This window comes from Theropithecus gelada, chromosome 13 (assembly GCF_003255815.1).
Source record: "Theropithecus gelada isolate Dixy chromosome 13, Tgel_1.0, whole genome shotgun sequence".
Lineage (NCBI taxonomy): Eukaryota > Metazoa > Chordata > Mammalia > Primates > Cercopithecidae > Theropithecus > Theropithecus gelada.
Genome location: NC_037681.1, coordinates 35,766,760 through 35,793,126, shown reverse-complemented (window position 1 = coordinate 35,793,126; position 26,367 = coordinate 35,766,760). Strand labels below are relative to the sequence as shown.

The 26,367-nt window shown below is 36.0% G+C and overlaps 1 protein-coding gene across 2 annotated transcripts in view; it reads left to right on the top strand.

The window, feature by feature from the left end:
- The window catches only part of NBAS (neuroblastoma amplified sequence), a 375,829-nt gene that overhangs the window by 101,357 nt on the left and 248,105 nt on the right, over positions 1–26,367 (top strand). For both annotated transcript variants that reach the window (XR_003115238.1, XM_025353552.1), the window contains exon 22: positions 25,332–25,415. Coding sequence is in view for 1 of the 2 variants with exons in the window: in XM_025353552.1 (XP_025209337.1) it covers positions 25,332–25,415 (84 nt within the window). In the remaining variant the exon portion in view is untranslated. The remainder of the gene's footprint in view (positions 1–25,331; positions 25,416–26,367) is intronic.

The window sequence follows — 26,367 nt, the reverse complement described above, 5'->3', positions numbered from 1 at the left end:
TTATTATATCTAGTTGCTAACTATAGTATACTGTAAAGTACCCTGTAGTACACTGTTAAGATAATTCTGACTGAAATCATTTTTACTAATTTCAGCTACTGGAAACTTACGGTGCTAAGAGATGTTATTCAAATTACGGGGATCATTTGACTTCCTCATTCCTCCCTTGCTGCCTCCACTCAATATCCTATTTCTAGGCATGGGTATTAATGATGATGGTCGACATGTATAGAGTAATTACTATGTATTTGGCACTTATTTATTTCTGGTCTTCAAGTAATTTTGGTATTATCCTGTTATTACAGAAAGCTGAGATTTACAGAAGTTTAGTAGCATGCTGAAATCTATATATGTGCAGCCAGAATTTGAACCTGTATTTACTTAAAGTTGTAGGTCAGTAAGCACTGAGAATATATTATAAACTCCTTAGTTTACATTAGTGTTAGTCCTTGAAAAGTAACTCTTTGTTTTGATAAAAATCAAGAAAAAGGGCTGCGCATGGTGGCTCACTCCTTGTAATCTCAGCGCTTTGGGAGGCCGAGTCGGGCGGACCACGAGGTCAGGAGATCAAGACCATCCTGGCTAACACGGTGAAACCCTGTCTCTACTAAAAATATAAAAAATTAGCCAGGCGTGGTGGCGGGCGCCTGTAGTCCAGCTACTCAGGAGACTGAGGCAGGAGAATGGTGTGAACCCAGGAGGCAGAGTTTGCAGTGAGCCGAGATCATGCCACTGCACTCCAGCCTGGGCAACAAAGCGAGACTCTGTCTGAAAAAAAAAAAAAAAAAGAAAAAGAAAAAGCTCAGGATGCTTTTTTCATTTTCAAATAATTTTAGATCCGTATAGTGAAGGATAATGTAAATGATACTTTATAAATATATTTTATGCATGTTTTCAGAATATAATTATATCTATTGTTCTCTGCCTCTTTGCAGAATGAATCTAATCTGAATGGAAATTACCTTTCCTACTGTAAATTGTTAGTATAGAGAAAAGGGCTACTGTCTCTTAGCGGTTTTTTTAAAGGTGGTTTCTCCTTAGATTTGGATACATTTGTCTAGGCCATACCACCCTGAAGGGCCTCCTCCATCTCCTCAGATTTGGATACATTTATTGTCAGTGTTTTCTGATGATTGCTTAGATAAGCATTTGATTTTAACCTGAAATTTGAAAGTTGGTTTGCAAAAGAGTTGCACAGTACCCAATGCCACACTACCTTTGAATGCCCTGTGGTTCCTTTATGGGGCCTGCCACAAGAACCATTTTAAATTGTGATCAATAGTTTAGTCATACCCTATTGCAGCAGGGTATGATGAAAAGAATATAATGTTATTTTGAATCATTGTTTGGGGATATGTTGTTTAGACAAACTTTGAAGAGACTGATTTCTTCTGAGTTCTTAAGTTATGCTCATTTTTAAACACATTTGGAAAAAATAGTTTTTTAAAAGTAACCTTTATTCTCAAGAAAGTCTTTCATACTATTTTTTTTTCTATAGTAGTAAATAGAATGAACAATAGGTTACAATAATATCTCTGTCCTTTCATAATTTAGGTTTATATTAGTCTGTTTGTGTTGCCACAGAGAAATACCTGAGGCTGGGTAATTTATAAAGAGAGAAGGTTTAATTGGCTCATAGTTGCGCAGACTGTACAAGAAGCATAGCGCTGGCATCTGCTTCTGGTGAGAGCCTCAGGAAGTTTCCAGTCATGGCGGAAGGTGAAGGGGCAGCAGGCGCCCTCACATGGTGAGAGGGAAGCAAGAGAGAGAAGGGGGAGGTCCCAGACTCTTAACCGGAACTAACTGAGTGAGAACTCACTCATCACCAAGGGGATGGTGCTGAAACACTAATGAGGAATCTGCCCTCACATTCAGTTGCCCCCCATCCAAACCCCACCTCCAGCATTGGGAATCACATTTGAGTGTGAGATTTGGAGGGAACAAACATCTAAATCATATCATAGTTACTGCAAAGCAAAATCACAGTTGTGCTTCAGGCAGAACCTCTTCTATGAGGATTTCTGTAAGTTACTCCTTTCCCAATACTCTCATAATTCTTTATTTTCATTGTGTAACACCTTTTACATTGTGTTTTAGTCATACTTATTTCTGCCTTTCTCCCTCATTTCCTTCTCTAATAAATACCAGACTTGCTCTTAAAGACAGAGACCATCTCTTCCTTATGTTCAGATCCCAGTTAGGGTGGTGCTTGTATAGTGAGTATACTGAAAATGTTTGCTGACCGCATAAATTAGGTCCTCTTGTGTCATTTAAAAAAGAGGTTTTGAAGTATCCTGCAGGGAGTGCAGATGGACTTTCACTTGCTAACCTGGAAGAAGCCCAGGTCTGTGTTTACCAAGGTCCTGAAGGGTTCAACTGCTGTTTCATCCCATCGTTAAGGATGTAACTCTTTTATTCTAATTGAAGCTTTACCCTAAATGACAAGTAGAGCAGTAAGATATACTTATAGAAATTATTTCCATCGTGAGGGTTCTTTGAATACTTGATATTCATTTTCAAATCACTTGGAAGCATTAGTTCAGATGAGCAGTGTCCTGTTTGTTGGTGCGTGAGTGCTTTCCTCCATTTTCCACGCACCATTGGCTGGGCACCTCAAACGTACCTGGAGCTGTGGTAGGGACTGAGGATGAGTAGAGCATAGCTCCTCTTCAGCAGGAGTGATCAGGGATGCTTTACAAAGCAGTAGCACTTCCTGTTACAGCATCATGCTGTCAAACGAGGAAGAAAGAAAAGTTAAACATACCCTAAATAAGTAATTGCAGTTCATTCTGCTCTTTTCTTTTTTCTCCTCAGTAGCAATGCTGAAAACCAATAAAATGACCTTGACATTCCCTGACTGTCTTGGATGGCTGTTCGCTTTCCATGTGTGTGCCTTATTCTTCTGAGAGTGTACATTGCTCAGTGGCTCAGCCTGTTTCATTCTGCTCTTTTCTTTAACTCCTCCACTTATATTTTGCAAGTAATAATGACTTTTTAATAATCTGTTGAATTGATTTCAAGTCAATTAGTGACTTGAATTGAAACAAGTCACTGGACTCTACATGTATGACTCCCCAAATGCCTGTCTCGCTGTGCAGTCTTCAGCCAGCTGTTAGGAGGATTGCTTAGAGCCCCCTGCGCTCTCCACTCCTGCCACACAGGCCTCTGACTGTTCCTTGACCTTGCCAAGCCTGCTCCTGCCCTGGGTCTTTTTAATTTAGTGTGCCCTTCTCCTGTGTCATCCTGTGACTGGGTCTCTTACTTCATTCTGAATCTCTACTCAATCTCTTCATAAAGGTCTTCCCTGACCACATTTTTCATATAAGCTTCCCTTTGCCCTCACTTTCTGCCTATACTCTGTTTCTCTTCATAGTACTTACTCCTAATATGTTACATGGTTATTTGTCTTCTCTACTTTATCTGATCTTCCTTGGCCTTCCTATTTAAGAATTTATTTAAAATTCTACTTTTATTTTAAATCTTCCTTCTCTGCTTTATTTTCTTCCTAGCATTTATTATATAGTAATCTAATTAATTTGTGTTTTACTTATTTATCTTATTTATTGTCTGTTTCCCCTTCTGGAATAGCAGCTCCAGTGGACAGCGATTTTGTGTGTTTTGTTTCCATCCTTATCTCCTGCAATTAGAATATTGCCCGGAATGTTGTAGGCACTCATTAAACACTTGCTGAATGAATGAATAAATGAATGGGTAAATGTAAGATCCATAAAGAAGGACTTTGCCTCTTGCTCACGAATGTAGCTGCAGCACTAAGAACAGTGCCTAGTACAAACCAGTAGCTCAGGAAGTATTGTTTTGAATGAATGAGTGACTTAGGGACCACAAATTAAGTACATAGAAGGATAGATAGAATTTTAGATTTTAGAGTTCAAGCTGTATTAAATTTTGCAAAACAATAGTAAGTTATGCCAAGTTGACCTATTGCCTGCTCTGTTTTGAGATCCCACTGGCAGAACTTTTGCCTTGACATTTAACCAACATTTGATTAACCACTTTCGATTCAAACACATTTTATGATTATGAAAGCTGGGAAACTTCTAAATTATATGCTATTTTTGTGTTTTATGTTGTCAGTCTTAAATCATCATGTGTATTTGACATTGATGAAATGTGAGCAAGTTTTATAAAGCTTTGAAATTACATTTGCTGTCATAGGTGATGCATCTTTTTATAGCCACCTATTCTGAGTTTGTAACTGTTATAAAATATTTTCATTTGATATTCTAGTTCGCTGTTTTAAAGTACAAAGGTGACATTTCTTACAGTCTTTGTTAGCTTCCACAACTTGAGATAATAGAGATTTTCTGTTAGAAGAAACATTTCGTCAGTGGGGTATGTTTTGGTGCCTATAGCATGTTTCAGAAAGATTATTTAGATTTTTCATTTTTGCTCTTTTTCTATTTAAAAATATTTCCTGAGTGACGGATACAATTTGGTTAAAATTGTATTGTGAGCAGTTGTCTGTTGAAATAGTGTAGCGTAGGAGTAAGAGCATTGACTGTCTAGCTGCCCAGGTTTGTGATCTTGGGTTTCTTAACTGCACTGCAGTCTTCTCACTTGTAAAATGGATATGCTCATAGTATTTACTTCATAGTGTTGTGAGAATGATTAATGAGTTAATGTGTGTCAACTACTGAGGAAAGTGCTTGGCACCAACTAAGTGTTACTTTAGTGTTAGCAATTATTATTACTACAGAATCCCATGCTGAAGCCTTGGCTTTATGTGCTTATATACTTCATATACTTACTGCTTTAAGCTTCTTACTGGAATATGTATACAGAACAGTTGCAAAGGTAACACAGATAATTCTTATATGCTATTCACCTAGGTTTTTTTTTTTTCTTCTTATATGACCACAGCATATTTGTCAGAATTAGAAATTAGCACTGGAGTAGTCCGTTCTGCTATAACGTGACACATGAATTCCTAAAAGTCACTGCATTATACAGAATTATTTAGTGAAAACCACAGGGCATATGAGAAAAGGGGATTAATGGTATAGTACTGAAGAAGTTTGCTCACTGGAACATATTTAGTAACCTAACAAAAATTGTAGCATAGGCTGGGTGCGGTGGCTCACGCCTGTAATCCCAGCACTTTGGGAGGCCAAGGTGGGCAGATCACCTGAGGTCAGGAGTTTGAGACCAGCCTGGCCAACATGGTGAAACCCCATCTCTACTAAAAATACAAAAATTAGCTGGGCGTGGTGGCACACACCTGTAATCCCAGCTACTCAGGAGTCTGAGGCAGGAGAATCGCTTGAACCCATGAGGCAGAGGTTGCAGTGAGTCTAGATAATGCACTGCACTCCATCCTGATGACAGAGTGAGACTCTGTCTCAAAAAAAAAAAAAAAAAAAAAAAAAATTGCAGCATAGTTTTACGTGTGTTGAATGGTTAAGAAATACTTACATACTAAAATATGGCCCTTTACCTTGAAAAATACCTGGATAAGACCTTGTTTATGGAAGCTGGGTATCAGAAGAGTTGCAGTTTGTGAGCTACTGGGAAGTGGAGAAAGGAGGGTGATCAGAAATCTGATGGAGAGTTGTAACACTAGCTGTGGATGGGAGTTGCTTCTCACACACTTGGTGAACTGAAATAGCTGGTAGACGTTTGAGGAATGTACATGCACACGGAATCCAGCGTGGCTTGGTTCAGCAGGGGGCAGTTTTCCATGTTCACCTGATGCTTCTGAAAGGTGAAATTGTGCATCAGCAATTAGGAAATTTGTGTTACACTTAAGTTGTTTCCCAATATATCCATTCATTGGAACAAATTTGCATTTTAAAACATTATAGCAGAACTGACTGTACAGTACTGTGAGCTAACTACAGATTTATTTGGATTTAACATTTTTTTTTTTTTTTAAACTAATATCCTTTTTCTGTTTGAGGATACAGTCCAGGATACCACATTGCATGTAGACTTCCTTTACTTTCAATATCTGGAAATAAACTCTTGTTTTACCATATCTGTTCATTAAGAAATTCTTTGACAATTATATGTTTACTGAACAATGAGAATTGATACTCATTTGTATTCCTAGATTATCTCCAGAATCAATAAGAAAATATTGAATTATAGTTAGTATATTTGAAATATTGCAGTATTTAAAATATTTTATAGTATAAGTGGAAAAACTCTGTTGATGGAATCTCTGTTGATTCTTCTTGCCCTCTTAGAAAAGCTGTTACTAGGCCGGGTGCGGTGGCTCACGCCTGTAATCCCAGCACTTTAGGAGGCTGTGGCGGGTGGATCATGAGGTCAAGAGATCGAGACCATCCTGGCCAACATGGTGAAACCCCGTCTCTACTAAAAATACAAAAATTAGCTGGGCGTGGTGGCACACGCCTATAGTCCCAGGTACTCAAGAGGCTGAGGCAGGAGAATTGCTTGAACCTGGGAGGCGGAGGCTGCAGTGAGCCAAGATTGCACCACTGCACTCCAGCCTGGCGACAGAGTGAGACTGTGTCTCAAAAAAAAAAAATATATATATATATATAAATAAATAAATAAATAAGAAAGAAAAGAAAAGCTGTTACTATAGTATCTGGCAATTTGCTTGCTTGTATCTAAGTTTAGTTAGATTATTTGATGATTGAGAGTTTGACTGTGAAAAGCCTGCTGTAATATGCAGATGGACTGTAATTGAGTAAAGTATGAAAATATGTTTTCGGTGTTTCTGAATTTGGTTGCATGGATTATCTGTTATCTTCTAATTACTCCCGACCTTTGGTTTCACAGTAATTTTATGGCTTATCAGTAAGGCTAAAAATAAAAAGTGATTGAGTGAACAATTTTAGGTCAGCAGTGGTTTAGATCACATAGGATGCCAACTGAATCTTCAATATGTACCTAGTCCCCATCTTCGGAAACTGCTGTTTTCCTAGAGCACAGAAAGCACAGTCACCTGCCTTCATTTAGAACAATGTTGCAAAACAGTGTGACAAATTGTATGACAATCCTGTTGGCAGAAGCGTTCTTCCCTAGGACCTCTTTGTGCTCACACTACATGCTTCAACTGATGCCTTTGGTACTTTATTCTCTTGCTAACCCTGGGTCGTTCCTGCTTTCCTTGGGCCTTGTTCCTTTTGTGCTCTCTGCCCCACTTGATGGTGCAACAGGATATTCAGGGTCTCCAGAAGTTTTCCAATTCCCATTTTTCACTGGGGAGTATCATTGGATAAAAAAGTCTGGCATTCTTTTCTCCCTACTGATGAGTCATTGTCACTTACCCATACTGGAGGGCCTTCTGGTGACCAATTTGGAGGGTATTACTCTGTTTGCAGAGGTCATAGTATCCTGTGACAATTTTTTTTAAAAAAATAACAACACTAACACATATCTCCTAGTAAAGTGCTGTGAATATAGTACATACATGAAATGATGGTTAATGACTGTTGAATGAATAAATGATTACGTGAGCAGATTTAAAAAATGCAAGGTAGTGTGACAGACTAAATAAGATTTTCTTGAAACTGAATCGGTAAAGAAAACGTGTTGTTGACTTTCTCAGACTGTAAGCATGGACATAATTCTAGTTATCTTCTTCCACAATCCTATTCAGAGCGAATACATCTTTTTTGCATTCATAAATCACACTTTGTATCTTTATATCTTGTTGACTCAGTTGAGCATAGGGACCATTAGGACCATTTGGCCATAATACACTTTTAATTTTATCTTAAAAAATATTGAATTGTAAAATACACCTAACATAAAATTTACTATCTTAACTATTTTTAAGTGTACAGTTCAACATTGTTAAGTACATTCACATTGCTATGCAACCAATCTCTAGAACTCTTTTTATCTTGCAGAACTGAAACTCTATACCTATTAAACATCTCCCCATCCTCCCACCTAGCCCTTGGCAACCACATTTCAGCTTTGTATCTTAATGAATCTGACTTCTCTAGGTATGGCATATAAGTGGAAATACAGTACTTGTCATTTATTGACTTTTTGTTTTTTTTAGCGTAATGTTCTCAAGGTATGATATACTTCTGGTGAAATTAATATTAAGATTAAATAAGATTTAGAGTGGTTTCTACCTGTGGGTCATGTTTCTGTTTATGCTGCAAAACTGTAAAGAATGGAGATAAACTCTAGTTTGACATGGGAGATTATGTCACTATTTTTGCCTGAACCCCTTTGAAGAACCTCTTCTTCATCTTTTGGTGATAAAGAGAGTATCCAACCTGAAGGGAACTTCTAGTATGTCTTCTGATACTTTATTTTACAACTCGTGGATTTGAATAGGCAAACGTGGAGAAGTTTTATGTTATTACAGCAGCATAAAACTTATGATATGAAAACAAAACATCAATATTCATATTACTAAAATTTCCAGTAGAACAAATTTGATATAGGTCAAATTGATTCACTTTATAATTTAAATCATTAAAAGAAACTCACCTTTAAAAAGATCAGAGGATATTATTCCAGTTCTTCACAAATGAAAGGTAGATAGAAGTCTACTTTTAACTATACTTTAAGGCTTAAGTTGATGATATTTTGATAATTATATTAGTTTATGATTTTCCAGAAATGAAATAATTTGAACTATCTTTTTTTTTGACATCAAAATGGACTCTAGGCAGCTTTCAATTTAGAATGTAAATTGGCTGGATGTGGTGGCTCATGCCTATAATCCCAGTACTTTGGGAGGCCAAGGCAAGAGGATAGCTTGGGGGTAGGTATTTGAGACTAGCTGGGCAATGTAGTAAGACCCTGTCTCTACAGAGAATAAAAATACTTAGCTGAGCATGGTGGCACACTTCTGTAGTTCCAGCTACTGGGGAGGCTGAGGTTTGAGGATCATTTGAGCTCTGGGGTTCAAGGTTATAGTCAGCTGTGACCACACCACTGCACTCCAGTCTGGGCAACAGAACAAGACTCTGTCTCTAAAATGAATAAATAAATAAAAGAAGGTAAATTATCTTTTTCTTCCAGACAGTCCCAGAATCAATTACTGTTGGTATCGTTTCATAGTTTTATGGATATTCCAGGAAGTTATCTTCTGTAAGAAGAATGTTAATGTTTCTTGCAAAGCAGCTATTGGCTTTTGAATTTTAACCTTCTTTTGAGTGAAATTTATAATTAATCATGAGTACATGTAAACTCATTTAAAAATGAAAGCATCAACAATGAACCTGATGCTGAGAAAAAGAAAAATAAGTTTAAACATTTCTACATTGCTTTATATTGTTTCACTTTCATTGAAAGAACAGTTTAACAAAAATGTGTGAGTCATATAAATTTTATATTATTTCAGAAATATTTAGGGAATACTTGTGTTCCATATAAAGGAACTATATTTGATTCAGTAAATAAATAGAAATGTGAATCAGATGTGGTACCTGTCCACAGATAAATTTGTCATCTAGTGGGGAAGATCAGACAGGTTAGAAACAACTTTAAGATAGATACCACTATCTTAAAATGCATTCTATGAGGAGTGTAGACAGGCTTAGAGATGGGAGAGATGCAACTTTCTGTTGCAAAGGAAGTGAATCAGGAAAGCCTTACTGGAAAAGATAAGATCTAGATCTAGGCCTTGAAAATTGAGTATGTTTTTGATGTTGGGAAATTTGAATAGGAAAGAAGTGTCTGAGTGTATATTTAATCCAAAGTATTTCACATACTGAGGCTTTGTCTATATCATATTGCTTATTCACAGAGTACAAAACATATTCCCAATTAACTTGTTAGGTGAAAATGAATTAGTGTAGCATATTTCCAGTAAACAAAGATGAATCTCTCTTTATTTATGTTTTTATATAGCCCACTCCTGTTGCTTCTTTTTGTATTCCCTGAAATTTAAAAAGAAGTAATTTTCATTTGGTATTCTAGTTCTACCCTAATTTTGTTGTGGTGATAAAATATCACCTAAACTGTAGACTGGATGATGAAATATTTATGGAAAGATTAGGGCATTGCATTTACTTTTTTGATTCTCCAGGGAGACATAAAAGTGTTTCTTTTCCCTTTAACATTGGAAACTTGATTAGTTACCTAATCAAAATTCAATTCCCCTATGTGCAGTTTATTTCTGAGCTGCTATGAGGAAAGAACAATAAAATGGCTTTATATTTCGGGCTTGGAAAAAGTATTTGGCCTTCTGAGGTGACTGTCCTCAGAGAGGAGTCCACAGAGTACTTAACAGGGTGGGATATGCTGGCAGTTTGTGAATCCAAGAATAACCTTGTGGTTGTATCAGCTAAGAAAGGCCTAATAGCCTCTATTGGCTGGGAACAGGGTTAGGATCTGTGGTGGGGGTAATTGGTTTGCATGTCTCCTGGCACTGTGGGTACTTTAGATCTTGATAGAATGAGTTCTTATCTTCCTATTTAAAGAAAAAAAAATGGCTTTAAGACGAGCTCTCTGATTAAGAAGGTGTAAGTCAGAATTATTTCAGAGTAGTTTTTTGGGGCCTTAGAAGTATGTTGACATTGATATTTGTTATGCATCTGGTACTCTGGGAGTCCTAAGGAAATGAAGGTGTACTAATTAATTAACCCATTTCCTCTTTTATTCAACAAACATCTCATGATTGAGTATGGAACATTTGTTTTTAAGTGTACCTACCAACTTTATGTTTCACATATAGTTCGCACAGCGTGTTCATGAGATAACCAGAAAGGGATTATTTTGCTTTTAGGGCAAAAAACTTGAGAGGCATTAGTGAAAGAGGTTCTGAAATAGGGAGTTATTTTAATAAATAATTTTAATTTTATTACTGTTTTAGTGTGAATGTAACTATTTTCCAGTGTTTTTAATGTAACAGTGTAACTTGCAGTTTCTATTTTTATTTGAAATTAAGAAATCTTTGAGAGAGTCTTTTTTTTTTAAACTAATGTGTTCTCTTAAAAAGAAAGATGCTGTTACTAGAGTCAGATACCAAATGATACCCTTTTCATGGAGTTTTCTTTCATTATTCATTTTCTTGCAAACTCTAAAAACCTTGACCAATAATTTCAGAATGTGTGATTCTTACATAGATCATAACATCTTCTGAATGGTTTTATTGCCTGAGGTAAATAGTCCCTATAATTCTTTTTGGTCCCACATTTCATTAGTATGTAAAACTTGTCTGTAACAGCCGTGTGTGTTTATCACACTATATTTAATTAACATATAAATAAACCCTTTTTCTAATTTCTGATATAGGCTAGCCTGTTTAAGCATTGCATTTATAAGAAGAAACTTCTGCTAAGAATCAAAATCGTATTTTGTCGACAAGACATGCATTATTTTAAGAAAAGTTTTGTCCTCAGTGTGTGCCTATTACATTTAATCCTAAAAGTTTAGATGCCATGTAATAGGAACTGTGAAAAAAAATCCATGACATATATGCATGTTGGGATCACATGGCATATGGTGTTGACATACTTCATGTGGAGAAGTAGTAGTATAGTACACTGGAAAGAGTGGTGCATTCCGTCAGAAACAGGGACGTACATCGTGTGTGAGTACATGCTAGCTGTGTTATTTTTGGAAAGTCACTTGGCTTCAGTTTCTTCAAGTGTGAAATGGGAAATTGTAGAGGTATTTATGATTAAGTAACGTAAGAGATACATCATCTAGCACAGTTGCTAGCATATAAGTGGTGTTCATTAGACAGTAATGATGGTGATAATAGGGGATATGGTTGTAGGAGTGGCAGCAGCAATTTTTTCTGTAGATGTTGATGGGAATATAGATTATATTATAGGTATCTTTTAATTTTAGGTGTGCTAAAAAGGCTTGCAAAAGGCTGAAGATGAATGAACAAAATAGAAAATTATAATAGGAAATTGCTATAGTTCGGTTGATGATGCCCTCTCCAAAATTCATGTTGAAACTTTATTCTTAGTGCAACAGTGTTAAACGGTGTGACCTTTGGGAGGCCAAGTCCGCATGATGGGATCAGTACCCTTATAAAGGCTTGAGAGAGAAAGAAGTGCTCTCTCTTGCTGTTTTGTTCCTTTCACCATGTGAGGACACAGCCTTCATCCCCTCTGGGGGTCACAGCGACATTATACCATCTTGGAAATAGAGACTAGGCCCTCACCAGACACGAAACCCTTGATTTTGGGTTTCCTAGCTTCTGAAACTGTGAGACATAAATTTCCATTCTTGATAAATTACCCAGTCTCAGGTATTTTGTTCTAGCAGCATAAATGGACTAAGACAGGAATATTTCTTGTTGATAACACTGATGCTTGGATTTATTATCTGAGACAGTGCCCCTTTCCTGGTGTGAGGTACCTGAGCTTCCAAATTACTAATAAAGCGCTTAATGAGCATTGCATCAAATGAAGTTGAGGTTTTAAATTTCACTTTTAATTGAATTATGGATACAGGAAAATGAACAAATCATAAATGTGCAACTTGATGAATTTTCACAAAGTGAACAAGATTTAAGAAACAGAATATTACCAGCATCTCTCGTGCTCTCTCCTTTTACCATCTTCTAGCCATCTCACTCCAGAGAGCCAAGAGAGCCGCTATCCTGGTTTCTAACACAGCACATTAGCCTTTTCTCTTAATCACAGGGAGTGGTTCAAGAGAATTATTTTACCTAAACTCTGGGAAAACATAAAGAACTGTTTTTCCCTCTCAACAGTGATGAAATTCTCATGTCCTTCAAGTCAGATGCCTTTCTTGCTTTTCTAATGTTGGATGTACACTGACTTTTAAAAACAATTTAAAGTGTGTTATTTATGAACAACATACAATGGGATCTTTCTGTATTATCCAGTCTGGCAATCTGTAGCTTTTAATTGGCATGCTGAGACTTAACATTTGTATTCCAGGCATGGTTCAATGTGGTTCAGTATAAAGCTGATGTTTTAAACTGGTATTTGTTTACTACTGTCCCATTGATATTTTCATTTGTTCACTACATGTCCCATGTGTTGGTATTTGGTGTTCGTTTACTACTTGTCCCATTTTTGGTATTTGTTTTGATATCTGTTTGCTACTTATCTCAATTTTTCATTGTTTCCCCTTTTTTCTTTTTCTGTTTTCTTTTGATTTGAATATTTTTATGATTATATTCAATCTCCTTCATTGAAATGTTAGTTACACTTTCTTTTGATTTTTTTTTTTTTTTTTTTTAGTGGTCGCTCTAGGGTTTATAGTAGACTTCTTTAACTTATAATAATCTGCCTTCAGATAGTTTAGTAGTACTTCATGTATAATGTAAGAACTTACAATAATATTTTTCCATTTTCCTCTTTCTGGCTTTTGTACTATTGTTGCCATACATTTAACTTTTAGATGCATGTGTTATGAACTCCATAATACATTTTTGTTATTTTTGCTCTAATCAGTAATTTTTAAAAATTGAAAATGTATTTTGTTTTTACACACATATTTACCATTTCCAGTCCTCTTCATTGCTTTGTGTAGATACAATTTATATCTGGTGTCAGTTTCCTTCAGCCTGAAATACTTCCTTTAGCATGCCTTGCAGTGCTGTTGTTGAATTCTCTTTGCTTTTATGTCTCTGGAGAAGTCTTTGCTTAGTTTTGGAAGATTTTTTTTTTTGACCATAGAATTCTAGGCTAACAGTTGTACTTGTTTAGTACCTCACTGGAGCTACTCTTCTGTCTTCTGGCTTGTATTGCTTTAAGCATAACTCTGCTGTCATTCTTATCTTTGTTTCTCTTTGCATAATGTGTCTTGTTTTCTTTGGAGCTTTTAAGATTTTATTTATAACTAGTTTTGAGCCATTTTATTATTATGTGCCTTGGTGTGTTCTTCTTTGTGTTTATTCTTGTTGTTGGTTATCAAGCTCCTTGGATTTATGGACTTAAGAGTTTCACCAAATTTAGGAAATTTATGGTCATTATTTCTTCAAATATTTTTTCCCCTTCCCTGTTTCTCCTTCCCAATATGCACACTTTTTTTTCTGGGACTCCAATTATATGTATGTTGACCATGTGATCATATCTTACAACCCATTTTAAAAAGTTCTTTTTTATACTGATTTTATTTTGGATTTTTAAATTTCTGTGTCCTTAAATTTACTGTTCTTTTCTTCTGACTTGTCTATAATTGATGCCTTCAGTGTATTCTTTAATATTCTGTACCTCTTGTTCTCATGTCATTGGTGGTGTTTGTTTTTTTTTTTTTTTATTCCTGAAAGTATTCTGAAGCTTTTTTCTGGGGTACAGTTACTCAAAAACTTTGATGCTTTTGAGGCTTACCTTTTAGCCTTGTTAGTGGGAACAGCGCAGCCTTTAGTCTAAGGCTAATTTTGCTCTCCTGCGGAGGTAACATTCTTATAAATAATAAAATAAAATGTGTAATATATAATAAAAATAATAAAACCTGATACCCTACAAATTACTAATTTTTTCTATTTTGGCTGATGGGAACATGAACTATTCCTGGCCCTATGGGAGATCCAGGGATGTTCCTTCTGCTCCTTTGGTTCTTTCCCCATCCTTGTGTGATTTCATCACAGGTACGCACTGAGCAGTGCTTAGTCAATGACTAGAGGGAACCCTCCCAGGATTTTTGGAGCTTTCTTCCTCAGTGCACATTCTTTCTTCTCTGATACATTGTCTGTAAATTCTAGCTACCTTGGCTCTCTGACTTTCAAACTCTGTCTCTGCAGCCCAGAAGGCCTGCCAGGCCTTGTTTAGAGTTCCCTTTTTTATGCTGCAGCCTGTCACTTCTCTTCAGGCAGTGAGCGAGGGCACTGCTGGGCCCACTTTGCTTTTTTCCCTTCCCTTAGCATCATTATCCTGCAGTGCCTGGTGTCCGGCTGTCTATTTTTGGTGGTGGTGGTGGTGGTTTTTTAGATTAATTGAAGAGATTCAGTACTGTTCCTGTTACTCCATATTTTATTGTTATTCAAAGCAGAAGTTCTCTTTTAGTGTTTTAAACTAATTTTCCTGAACTGATCTTTTATTAATCTGTTTTGTGTAGTTTTGTTCATCTCATTAGTTGAGTCCTTATCCCTATTGTCATGGAGCCTTTTTTTGTCCTTTCCCATAACATATGATTTATTTAATCAAAATACAAGTTCCACCAGCCACCTCATGGTGTGTACTATAAGGTTAGCTTCTCTATGCAGTTGATTAAATGGATTTCAGAATTAGGAACAGGTGAAAGGCTTTCCTTAATCTGAAAATTACAGAAAGTGATCTAGAAATGTAGTTGAAATACAGTCTATTTTAACACATGGACTTTTCATTACTGCTAACAACAAATATGCAAAGCTGTAATATATTGAGAGCCAGAGATGTTCTTTTTCCAAATTGCTGTCCCAGAGGTTCACTGTCAGCGCAGGCATTGGGGAGAGTTGGTGCCATGTGTTCTCTCTCAAGGACATTTATGGACATTTTTTTGAAGAAACAGTCACATGTATCCCACTTCATTCTTGGACTCTTGGATCTCATTCTGCCTCTGAGTCATTTTCTTTTTGAATACCAGTGGCACTTTGTGTCTCAATTGTCAACTTATTATTATAGCATCTATTTTCTGGTCTATTTTTGTGTTTCTTGAGGGCGGAGCAATACCTTTGTATTTATTTTTTAAAATTTTAGTTGCTCAATAAAGGTTTGTGGAATGAATGAATGTTATGTAGTTAAAAATCTATATTAGTAATCATAAGAACTGTTTTCTTCAAATTCTTCAGTGTTTTGTTTCCCTTCTCTACCTAACTCTAGTTTAATTTTGAACCTCATCAACACTAGAAGTGTGTTAGACTTATTTGCCCTGCAGGTAGCTACACCATTGTCTTCCTAGTCACATTCTGTTGAACTGACATCAGAACCTCTCCCTCTTCATTTCCAGGGTCATTTCTTTAGCTGTGATTGTATGCCTGTCTGCAGTGTAATTTTGCCTAGACTCAAAGAACTCATGATTGTAAAAGGCTGAAACAGACTTGTGCAGCAGTATCTCAGGGCAAACAGCCTTTGTGCTTCTTTATTAATAGCTTAGGACTTTCCACCTTGCCTCTCTTTTAAGAGATGGAGACTGTCTGTCGCCCAGGCTGGTCTCAAACTCCTGGGTGCAAGTGATCCTCCTGCTCAGCCTCCCCAATAGCTGGAACTCCAGGTATCCTCCACCACGCCCAGCTAAATTCCACATTTCTTTGTACTCATAAGTGCTCATACACAGGCGAAGAGTCACCTGTCCTGTAGAACATTGCATTGTTGCTGATGGCATGGGTGGAAAATAGGGAGTTGTATAGACCATTTTGGGAATTTAGAATTATGAACATTTGAAAAAAAATCTTATGTGCGTTTTTTGAATCTTTTGCCACAGGAAAGCATTGCATATACCCTTATGATTTGGGGATAGATTTTGTTTTTTCATTTATTTATACATAATCATCCATTCATCCTTCAGTCTGTCCTTCCTTCTGTCCTTCCTTCCATCCATTTATCCATCTATTAAATATGTAGTAAGGTTTAAATAAATGCCAGGTATTCCACTAAGGAATCAAAAATGATGAAAGCTTTGAAGGAGCTCATAGTTTAGTGAAGGAGCAAGACACATAAATAAATAATTATAATTCAGTGCAATGACAGCAGTAACGGAAATACATGAGATGTTTAATAACATGGAAGAAAGTCTGATAAGCTTGGTCTGGGAACATCAGAAGGTTTCAATTTTTTTTTCCTCTAATGAACACTGCATTCATTGATTGACACAGTTAAAGACAACATTATAAATATGCATGTTGTGAATCATACTACCTTTCTATCCATTTAGATGAGGTTAACGTGCTATATTTATGATTTTTAATTTTTCTTTTTGAATATTTTATAGCAACATTTTTTTCCTTCCTGCTGCCTTTGTATAACTTGGTTTCCAAAGTATAATTTTTTCTGTCATTGGAGGATTTTTCACAAGCTAGAGAAGCACAGTGATTCATTTCAGGAAGCTTGCTAATTAGTTACTTGATTGAATCATTTCAATGAGATACTACTGTGAGTTAGGTACTGGGAGTATAAAGTACCCTCTTCTGAAATATATGTATATAAATACTTACAGTAGCAGTGAGATGAATGCAGAAAGGGTTATCTATAGCCAAATAGTCTTAGCTATGTAGTCCTCCTCTTAAGTTGACTTTTATAGTTTTTATTTAATGTGAAATAAGTTTTCACAATTTGATTTAATCTTATCTTTCTAGTTCTTTAGAGTTTTTTCCTTTGAGAGCTCTGATTTTAGAATGAAGAGAGTATCAATGATCTGTTCCTACTGATCATTCATTCATTAGTGACTATTTTTGAGCTCATGTGAGTTACTTATCTGGAAATTTATAATTGTGATATGTACCTTTTAGGGTGTTTATGATTAAAGATTAAGTGAAATAATGCATTTATATAAATTTAATTAAAATTATTGCTTATATGTTATTATTATGCATGTAACAGCACTGGGAGTTGTGATGGACACAAAGGGGTATTTATCAGAGAATTTTGCTTTTAGTGGGGAGACAATCTAGGAAATTAACAATAAATAAGAACTCCAGGGAACTTGAGAAGTATACCACTTATACGCTATCGAAAGATTAAATGCCACATGGTTGTCCAGATAAATAGTGAGGATTTAGAACAAAAAGAAACCAATCTGGACTGGAATGGCTGCCGTAACATCTTTGGGAAGCTGGAATTTGAGCTGGAAAAGGCGGGATTCAAGTAAGTAAAATACCATAGTGGCTGAGAGCATAGACTCTGGAACCAGACTGCCTGGGTTCAAATTCAAGCTGCAACTTAGCTATTTGACCGTGGACAAGTTGCTTAGTGTTTCTGTGCCTGTGTCTCCTCTCCTGTAAAATGGGGAAGATAATATTATCTATCTCTCAGGGCTGCCGAGTTTACATATGTGATTGCCTAGAATTTATATTTGTGCTTGCAGATAGTTAAGTACTGTATAAGTATTATACATAGGCTGGGCAGAGTTGAATGGTTTTATAAATAGTGTGCAAAATGTCCATTCAGCACAGTTTAGAGGCAAGAACATACGGGGATTCTAAAGGGTGGCTGTGAAGAAATCAGTCTTCCTTTGGCTTGGGGTCTGCATAGGCATAATCTGTGCTTTTTTTGGTAAGATGAATGAAAAGGACATTTAAAAGTATTCTTTGCTCTCTAATCCTTTTGTTCAAAATCCATTAGCACTACATACTCGCATAGGGTTAGGTTTTATAATGAACGCTGATATAGTTCTTGAATATTTTGGTACTTTTCAGTAGTTTTGTAGTTGATAAATTTAAATGTCTTATAATTTTATCTTTGTTCTGAAAGTGGTTTTTCTGGTGTCATTAATAGTCTAAAGGCTATTTGTCAGGGTCTGCTTGTCTTCATGTAATGTGAAATAAGGGTCTCTATTTTTCTCTCCACTGGTTCTGTGTCAGTCTAAGTAACAGAATAGGGAGTGGAGTTTATTAGATTGCTCTCATATTTCTTCCCATTTGGTTGTTGTAGATATGTACTTTTGGGCCTCCCCTGTATGAGGATTATTCTCATCAATCCTTGGTTGACTCAGATCTCAGATCTTTGCATGTTACTACATTTAATATATATTCTCCCTCACTGAATGGAATACCAGCAACCTCGAGCCTATAGGTTAGTTAATTACTATAAATGAAAGTTGTAGTTAATCAATTTTAAGTTGAGTCCCTATTTTTCATCAGTGTAATACTGCAAATATGAACATCATACCAAAAATAAATGAACAATAAAACCAATATATTTATAAATATTTTATGTTTATAACACCAAATTCAGAATGTAAAACTTATTACCTAAGTGTTTTATTTGGGAAACTTTTCGATGCGCGTCATTTTAGCTTAAGTGCAAGGCCATTGAAATTATGCTTGAGGATTTCTTTCCTGGTGACTTTCTTTGTAATGAGCATAGGCATCCGTCATTGTTCTGAGGACCTTCAGTGTCTCTTGTTCAAAATTAGGGTAATCTGTCCAAGAGGCAAGTGATACTGGTGAAGGTCAGTTTTCATACCAGTGACTTCTCTAGTAATCTGTTTTGTTATCTCTCTTGTCATCTGTTTTCTCTAGTTACCTGTTTTGTTTGTCTCTCTTGTTTTGTTGACATTAATCACCTTGTATTGAGCAGCCTTTCTCAGTTATATAACCGACTTTTTGGGAAATTACTTAACTAATTTATTCTTTTGAGACAGTCTCTCTCTGTCACCCAGGCTGGAATGCAGTGTTATAATCACAGCTCACTGCAGCCTTCACTTCCTGGGCTCAAGTGACCCTCCCACCTCAGCCTCCCAAGTAACTGGGACTACAGGCCTGTGACACCTTCCCCTACATCCTTGCTAGTCTTTTTTTTTTTTCTTATGCTTTTTCTTGAAGAGATGAGGTCTTGCTCTGTTGCCCAGGCTGGTCTCAAACTCCTGGGCTCAAGTAATCTTCCCTTCTCTGTGCCTCCCAAAATGCTGGGATTATAGGTGTGAGCCACCAGGCCTGGCCCTGGGAAATTCTTTAATACTTCTCATTGAAGTTTGTGGCTTTCTCTTGTACTTTAATGATTTTCCAAACTAGTTCTCCTTTATAATAATCAAATTGTCCTTTGCTCATGGTTAAAAACTAATTTTAAAACTTGGTTTGAAGCATTTGGGACAGAGACAATGCCTTTTGGAAATGGATGCTTGTTTCTACTTCATAAAATCAACTCATCACATTTTCATATTACTGTTAATTGCCATTTTACTCAGAATGGTATAAGTGGAGGTTATCACAGTTGTTAGGTATTTGGAAATGTAATCATTGATACAATTATTAATATGATGCTATTATTTATCATAAAGTAGATCTTGAAATGTCAACCAGAGTCATATATATATTGTATTCACTACTGTGAAAAACCTTCTTGCTGGTATTAATGTTTTTATAACATTTACTGTATGCCAGGTACTCTTCTAGGGGCCTTTTATGTACTAACGAATCTGATTTTCTCCTAATCCAAATGAGCTAAATACTATTATTATCCCGTTTTCACTAGTGAGGAAGGTGAGGTACAGGCAGTTTGAGTAACTCCATCAAGGTTCTATAGCTATGAAAGGTTGACTCGCAATTCTAACCCAGAGGTTAGACTTCTCTAAGAGCATACTCTTGAGTATTATGGATTAGAATTCAAGAAAATCTTTGCTTTAGCCTCATTTTCATTTGAGCAGGCAGTATTGCGGTATTTGCTAAGTAGATGAGGCAGCTGGGTCCCAGAGATTAAGCTGGTGGTGGGAGGAGGCAAATCCAAATCCTAGAGTGCTGTTGTTTTCACTCTTGTCTCTCTTTTACACATTGCTAGCCTCTGAGAATACTGGTAAGTTTCAAAATATCTTCTCAGTTTCTGCGCTGTTTTCTAAGTTATTTATAAATGAAATTGAATCCCATTGGTCCAGAAGAGAACTCTGAATAATGCCTTTGGACAGCTTTTTTTTTCCAGCTTGGTGTTATGAGTGATTACTAACTTTTAAATTGGTTTCCCGTTGAGTTTCAGATCAATTTGACTTGTTCAGTGATGGTAACCACAGTGTAGTTATACATGTAGGTCCCAGTTATTATTATTTTTATTCTTTATTTGGCAGAACGTTTTATTCTCTGCTAAATAATAGAAATAAATGTAACTCCACATTTTAAAGCCAATGCATAAAAGGTGGCAATTACAAGTAATACGCTGTCTATTTAACCTTTTGTTTCCAAGGCATAGAACATGAATAAAAGAACTTTTTGAAAGTTTATTCTTCCAGAAATTTCTTTGAAATAAAACTTTTATACTTAGTTTGAGAAATAATTGGTGGGAGAATTGTTGAATATAATAGAGCTTGTTATATTCATTCCCTTCCTGCTGACAGATAAATGTTACTGTCAAATGAAAGCCAGCATAGTTTATTGTTTGAAATAAAACAGTGAATAGGGTTCTAATATAAAGAATCCTAAAATTAAGCAAAAGCAGCCATTATTTTGTAAAGAGATAATTTGAGTTTACCATATAATCCTTTTTTTTTTTTTTTTTTTTTTTTAGTAGAGACGATGTATTTAAATCCTAAGACTTCCCAAGCAGGGGAAAAATAGAAAAATAAGATGAAATAAAGTATATGTAAATGCAGTTTCATGTTTATAGAACTTGAGATTCAAGTGTCAGTTTTATACTTACCCAAAGTTTCTATAGTTCTATAGGAGGAACGGTATGATTTCTAGGTTTCTTTCCAGCTACAATTTTACCTAACCCATTTAGTAATTGTCTTAATGTCTAATATTTGAATTGTGAATAGAATCCATGAAAAGGGTTTTCTCTGAATCTTATTAAACATTCTGTCATTCTGCTTACCTAATGAAAGAATAAGTAGCTAAAATTTGGGCAGTTTTCAAAAGGTAAGAACAGAACCAATAATTAATTTGAAATGTAAAGAATGGTGCCATTTAGGGTAACATGTATTCTTGTCTTTTTTTTTTATTAACTGAGATATAATGAGATATCCAACTATCCAGTTAGTAGATGTATACCATTACTACTAGTGTAGCTTGCCCTTCCATCAGTTTAATAATATGTATTAGGAAAGCATTGTTGTTCTCACTCTTATACCTGTAGATTCTGTATAAACATACCTCCTTGACATATCCATTTTTTTATAAACAAACTATCACCTTCCATTGCTATATTCCAATCTTAAATTTTTGTGATATCCCTGAGATCACCTTAAAATCTTTTTGTTGTGTTGTCAATTAATTCAACCTACATAGAGTTTTTTGAGTCTGCTAAATGCCAGGCACTATTTTGGGTGCTGAGGATATAGCACTAGACAAAATAAACAAGAATCCTGACTTTAAGGAGTTTTTATGTTGGCTGGAGAGAAGATCCTGTTTATTTCTCAAATGTTATCATTTGAAGCAAAATAAAGAACTTATGGTGATTTTATTAGTACTTTATATGCCTAAAATTTGGTTTAAAATACATTATTTTGTAGAAACATCGTGGAAGAAAAAGAGCAAGAAGGAGTTTTTTTGTTTTTACGTGAACATGAGTGATCAAACCTAAGATTAAACCATATTCTGTAGATATTAGTTTTATTGGACTAGTAATGTATTAGTTATATATCTTAGTTTAAATGTATCTTTTAATATGCATGTAAATGGTCCTTTTTGGGTTGTCTATATTTAATCTTGAGAAGGCTCAAATTGCCCTCTACCGACTGGGCACAGTGGCTCACACCTGTAATCCCAGAACTTTGGGAGGCTGAGGCGGGTGGATCACCTGAGACAAGGAGTTTGAGACCAGCCTGATTGATACTGTGAAACCCTGTCTCTGTAAAAAAAAAAAAAAAAAATTGCCCTCTACCTGCTGTGTACAGATCTGACTGGTGGCTCCTGATGCATGGAGGGGGAATGGTGGAAAAGTGGTTGGGGTCTAGACTATAGTCCCTATGTCCTTTCTACAGGCAGTTTAGTATGCTAGCTAAAAGTGTAAGCTTTGGATTCAGACTAGTTGTGTTCAAATCCTGGCTTTGTCAATGTATTATCTTTGTTAGGATGGACAAGTTAATTTATGCTTTAATTTTCTCATTGTAATATGAGGAAGATGATATCTACTGCATTAGATTGGTAGGACTAACTTGAGACATTTTATGTTAACAGCGTTGTGTCATGTCTAGTCCATAGTAGATCAATCAGTGCTAAAGATTATTGTTGTCACTGATCATTGCTGATATAGCAGCAGCAGCAGTAGTAATAGTAATAGTAATGCTATTTTTATAATCATCGTGGTCATCGTAATCATATCAGTGGTGATCAGCAAATTTAGAAACAGACTGATTGTGCTGTACATTGAAAATACAGCAAATGTGAAAATGTGTTTTGGTTAAAAAAAATATATATATATCTGTTTTCTTATTTCTGTTCAGTAAAGAAACCATTTTACAACTTACTAGTGTCTACATACCAAATGAGTATTATTTTGCTGAGGGATCCTATAACTCTTGCATCTAATATATATTTTGAATAGAAAATACAAATCTCAACTTGTGGTACATTTTTCTAAAATTATTTTAGAAAACATTTTATGTAGCTTAAGGAACCATGTCTGCTTTAATTAGAAAGGTCATAATAGCTTGCTAGGTTTATATATTTTCTCCTCATTCCTCAATTCATTGCTATAATTTATTCTTATATGAGAAGACTGTCATCATCATCATCATCCTTGTATCCAGATGTTATCTTTTTTACTTTTCAGTGATCTGTAATAAAATATTAGTTATTGACATGGAAGCAAATAAAATGATTTTTTGTTTGGTGACAAATGGAATAGTATGATTGTGGCATCCATTCTAAATCATCATTTGTATGATTTAAAATTATGGACTCACACACCTTCAAAAACCTATCTCTGGTACATAGTTTGCTAGGATATTACATGCTAACTGGAAATCTGTATTTTAGATATACAATATAATAAACATCTTATTTTGTATATCTAATGGGGAACCTTGACTTTGGATAATTTGCCCCAATAATAATAACTGCACGGGTGATGCTGTTGACTGATGAATCGTCACTGCCCCTTCCCAGACCTTATTAGCTTTCCTCTTCTGCTTTAAAACCCTCCAGTGGTTTCTTATTACTTTTTACTTGAAGACCAATCTCTTCACCAACATAATTTTCAAATGTTTATGAAGTATTTCTTGTGCAAAGCATGTTGTCTAACCTAATAATATAAGAAAGTGGAATCCTTTTTCTGGGGTTATGATAAATTTTAGGAAAATGCTACTGTTGATATTCAGAAATATTAGAGAAAATGTTTTATTGAACTATAAAGCAAGGCAATTGAAGTTTGTTTTAACAATTTTTGTCTTTATTCTTAATTCAGAATGATTTAGTTGTTTTCGTAGACTCATGGATGTTGAAGCTAAAAGGAACTTTAGAGAGAATGTTTGAAGCCCTTCATTTTAGAGAGTCACATGCCAGAGAGTGCCTAGCTCATGGAGAGACAGATTTGTTACTGTTTCTCAGGTGTCCTGACTTGTGGAATGTTGCTCTGCTCTATTACCATACTGTGTTTACCTTGCTTTTCCGTTTAAATTTATTCTTTTTTTTTTTTTTTTTTTTTGAGATGGAGTCTCGCTCTGTCGTCCAGACTGGAGTGCAGCGGCGTGATCTTGGCTCACTGCAAGCTCTGCCTCCCGGGTTCACGCCATTCTCCTGCCTCAGCCTCCTGAGTAGCTGGGAGGCACCCACCTCTATGCCCGGCTAATTTTTGTATTTTTAGTAGAAATGGGGTTTCACTGTGTTAGCCAGGATGGTCTCGATCTCCTGACCTCGTGATCCACCTGCTTTAGCCTCCCAAAGTGTTGGGATTACAGGCGTGAGCCACCACGCCTGGCCTAAATTTATTCTTAATTATATTCAATCAGGCCTTATATTTGCCTCCTGTAGATTTTCTTTCTTGATCATGGCTTACTGCAGTCTCAATCTTTCAGTAGGGCTCAAGCCATCCTCCTACATCAGCTTTCTGAGTGGTTGGGACACTGGGATGACAGGCGTGCCACCACCACACCTGGATAATTTTTAAATTTTTTGTAGAAATGAGGTCTCACTATGTTGCTTAGGCTAGTCTTGAACTCCTGGGCTCAAGCAATCCTCTCTCCTTGGCTTCCTAAAGTGTTGGAATTACAGGCACGAGCCACCTTACCAGGCCTAGTTTTCTTTCTCTTTTCAGTGATACTTTTCAACCTGCAGAATCATTCCTTTACTCTTGCTAGTACCTGTCTTCTAGGTCTGTGCTATCTAATATGGTAGCCACTGGCCACATGTGGCTATTTACATTTAACTTAATTAAAATTAAATTAAAAATCACTTTCCTAATGTCAGTAACCATATTTTAATTGCTTATAACCAGTAAGCATTTACATAGCTGGTGGTTACTGTGTTGGATAGCACAGATGCAAAGCATTTCTGTGATCTCAGGAAGTTGTGTTGAACAGCACTGCTCTGGATTGTAAGCTGTTGGGGCAGACGACCATTTGTGTTGGTTTTAACAACATGCACTGCAGGCTCTTGATGAGTTTTTTAGAATATGTGAATGAAAACTTACTCATACCATCCTTTAATTACGTGCCAAATTTTTTATTTGTAATTTTTCTTTTTGAGCCATTTTATGATTCAGCAATATGGTATTTCCCATTTACATAGTATATATAATATGCATCCTGTACCACTTAACATACTATGAGCACAAATCTTAGAGATTAACGTTATAGAGATGCTATTTGCATTATTCTCCTTGTGTGGCTAAGTCATTGGGCTAATGTGCATTTTAAACGCTTATTTTTTTTAATTTAAGTTTTAACGGTGACTCCCTGATGATCGTTCCTTGGCATGAACATAAACACCGAGCTAAGGATTGGTGCGAGGAGCTGGCTTGCAGGTCAGTATGAGCCTGCAGGAGGCATCTTGGCTTCTCTGTGGGATGGGTAAACTGATGGCCCTGGCAAAGTGGTGTCTGACCAATGAAACCTTACTTGATGACACTCCCTAATTTAGAAAGTTTGAGTGAAGTTTTAAAAACCTCCTTTGACTCAGTTATGTTAAAATTTTTTAATGGAAAAATTAAATGCTACAAAAGAATTATGTTACAAAATAATACTTATTACAACAACTGTTTTCATTTTGTGTTATTCCCTTTCGGTCTTTCACATATAGTGATATTAATTTTTTTTATAGTTGTAATTATGGTATGTATGCAATTTTGTTATTGATTAATTTTAATTTTTATTCTTGTCAGATTTAAGTTTGGGAAGCCTCAGAATGTGTAGGCATCCAGTACTACAGAAGGGGGGTGGGAGTCGGTGTGGGGCTGAAAATTCACATGAGGGATGTTGGAATCTCTTTATGCCCTACTCCTCAAAGTTGGGTAAATACTCCTTCACTCTCTCTCCTTCCTTTTTGTTTTTTGTTTTTCATGTGAGACAAGAGGTTTATGTTTTTTTTTTTTTTTTTGACTCATGCATTGAGGCAGAGGGCCTCTAAATTGAGCTAGAAAACCTTTAAATTACTGGATATTAGGCACAGCATAGGAGGAGTTGAGTTTTTGGTTTGAAAATGTGGGCATTTAGAAAGTGTATGACCTGAATGTCCAAACTCTGGTTTTCTTCTCACTCCCTGCTCCTAGATGCAGGCATATTCCCCGAGTAGAAGTTTAGAGAGTTCTTTTCTGGAGGAATGAGTAACCTCTGAAAAGAAGTTTCTAGATACTGAGATATGGTCCTCAAAGGTTAGTGCACCACACGGTCATAATGAAGCCAACAAATGAACAGGTTCTGCTACCCCGCAGAGCTTCCTGGACATCCGAGGTTAGACTCCAGCAGGAAGAACAAATG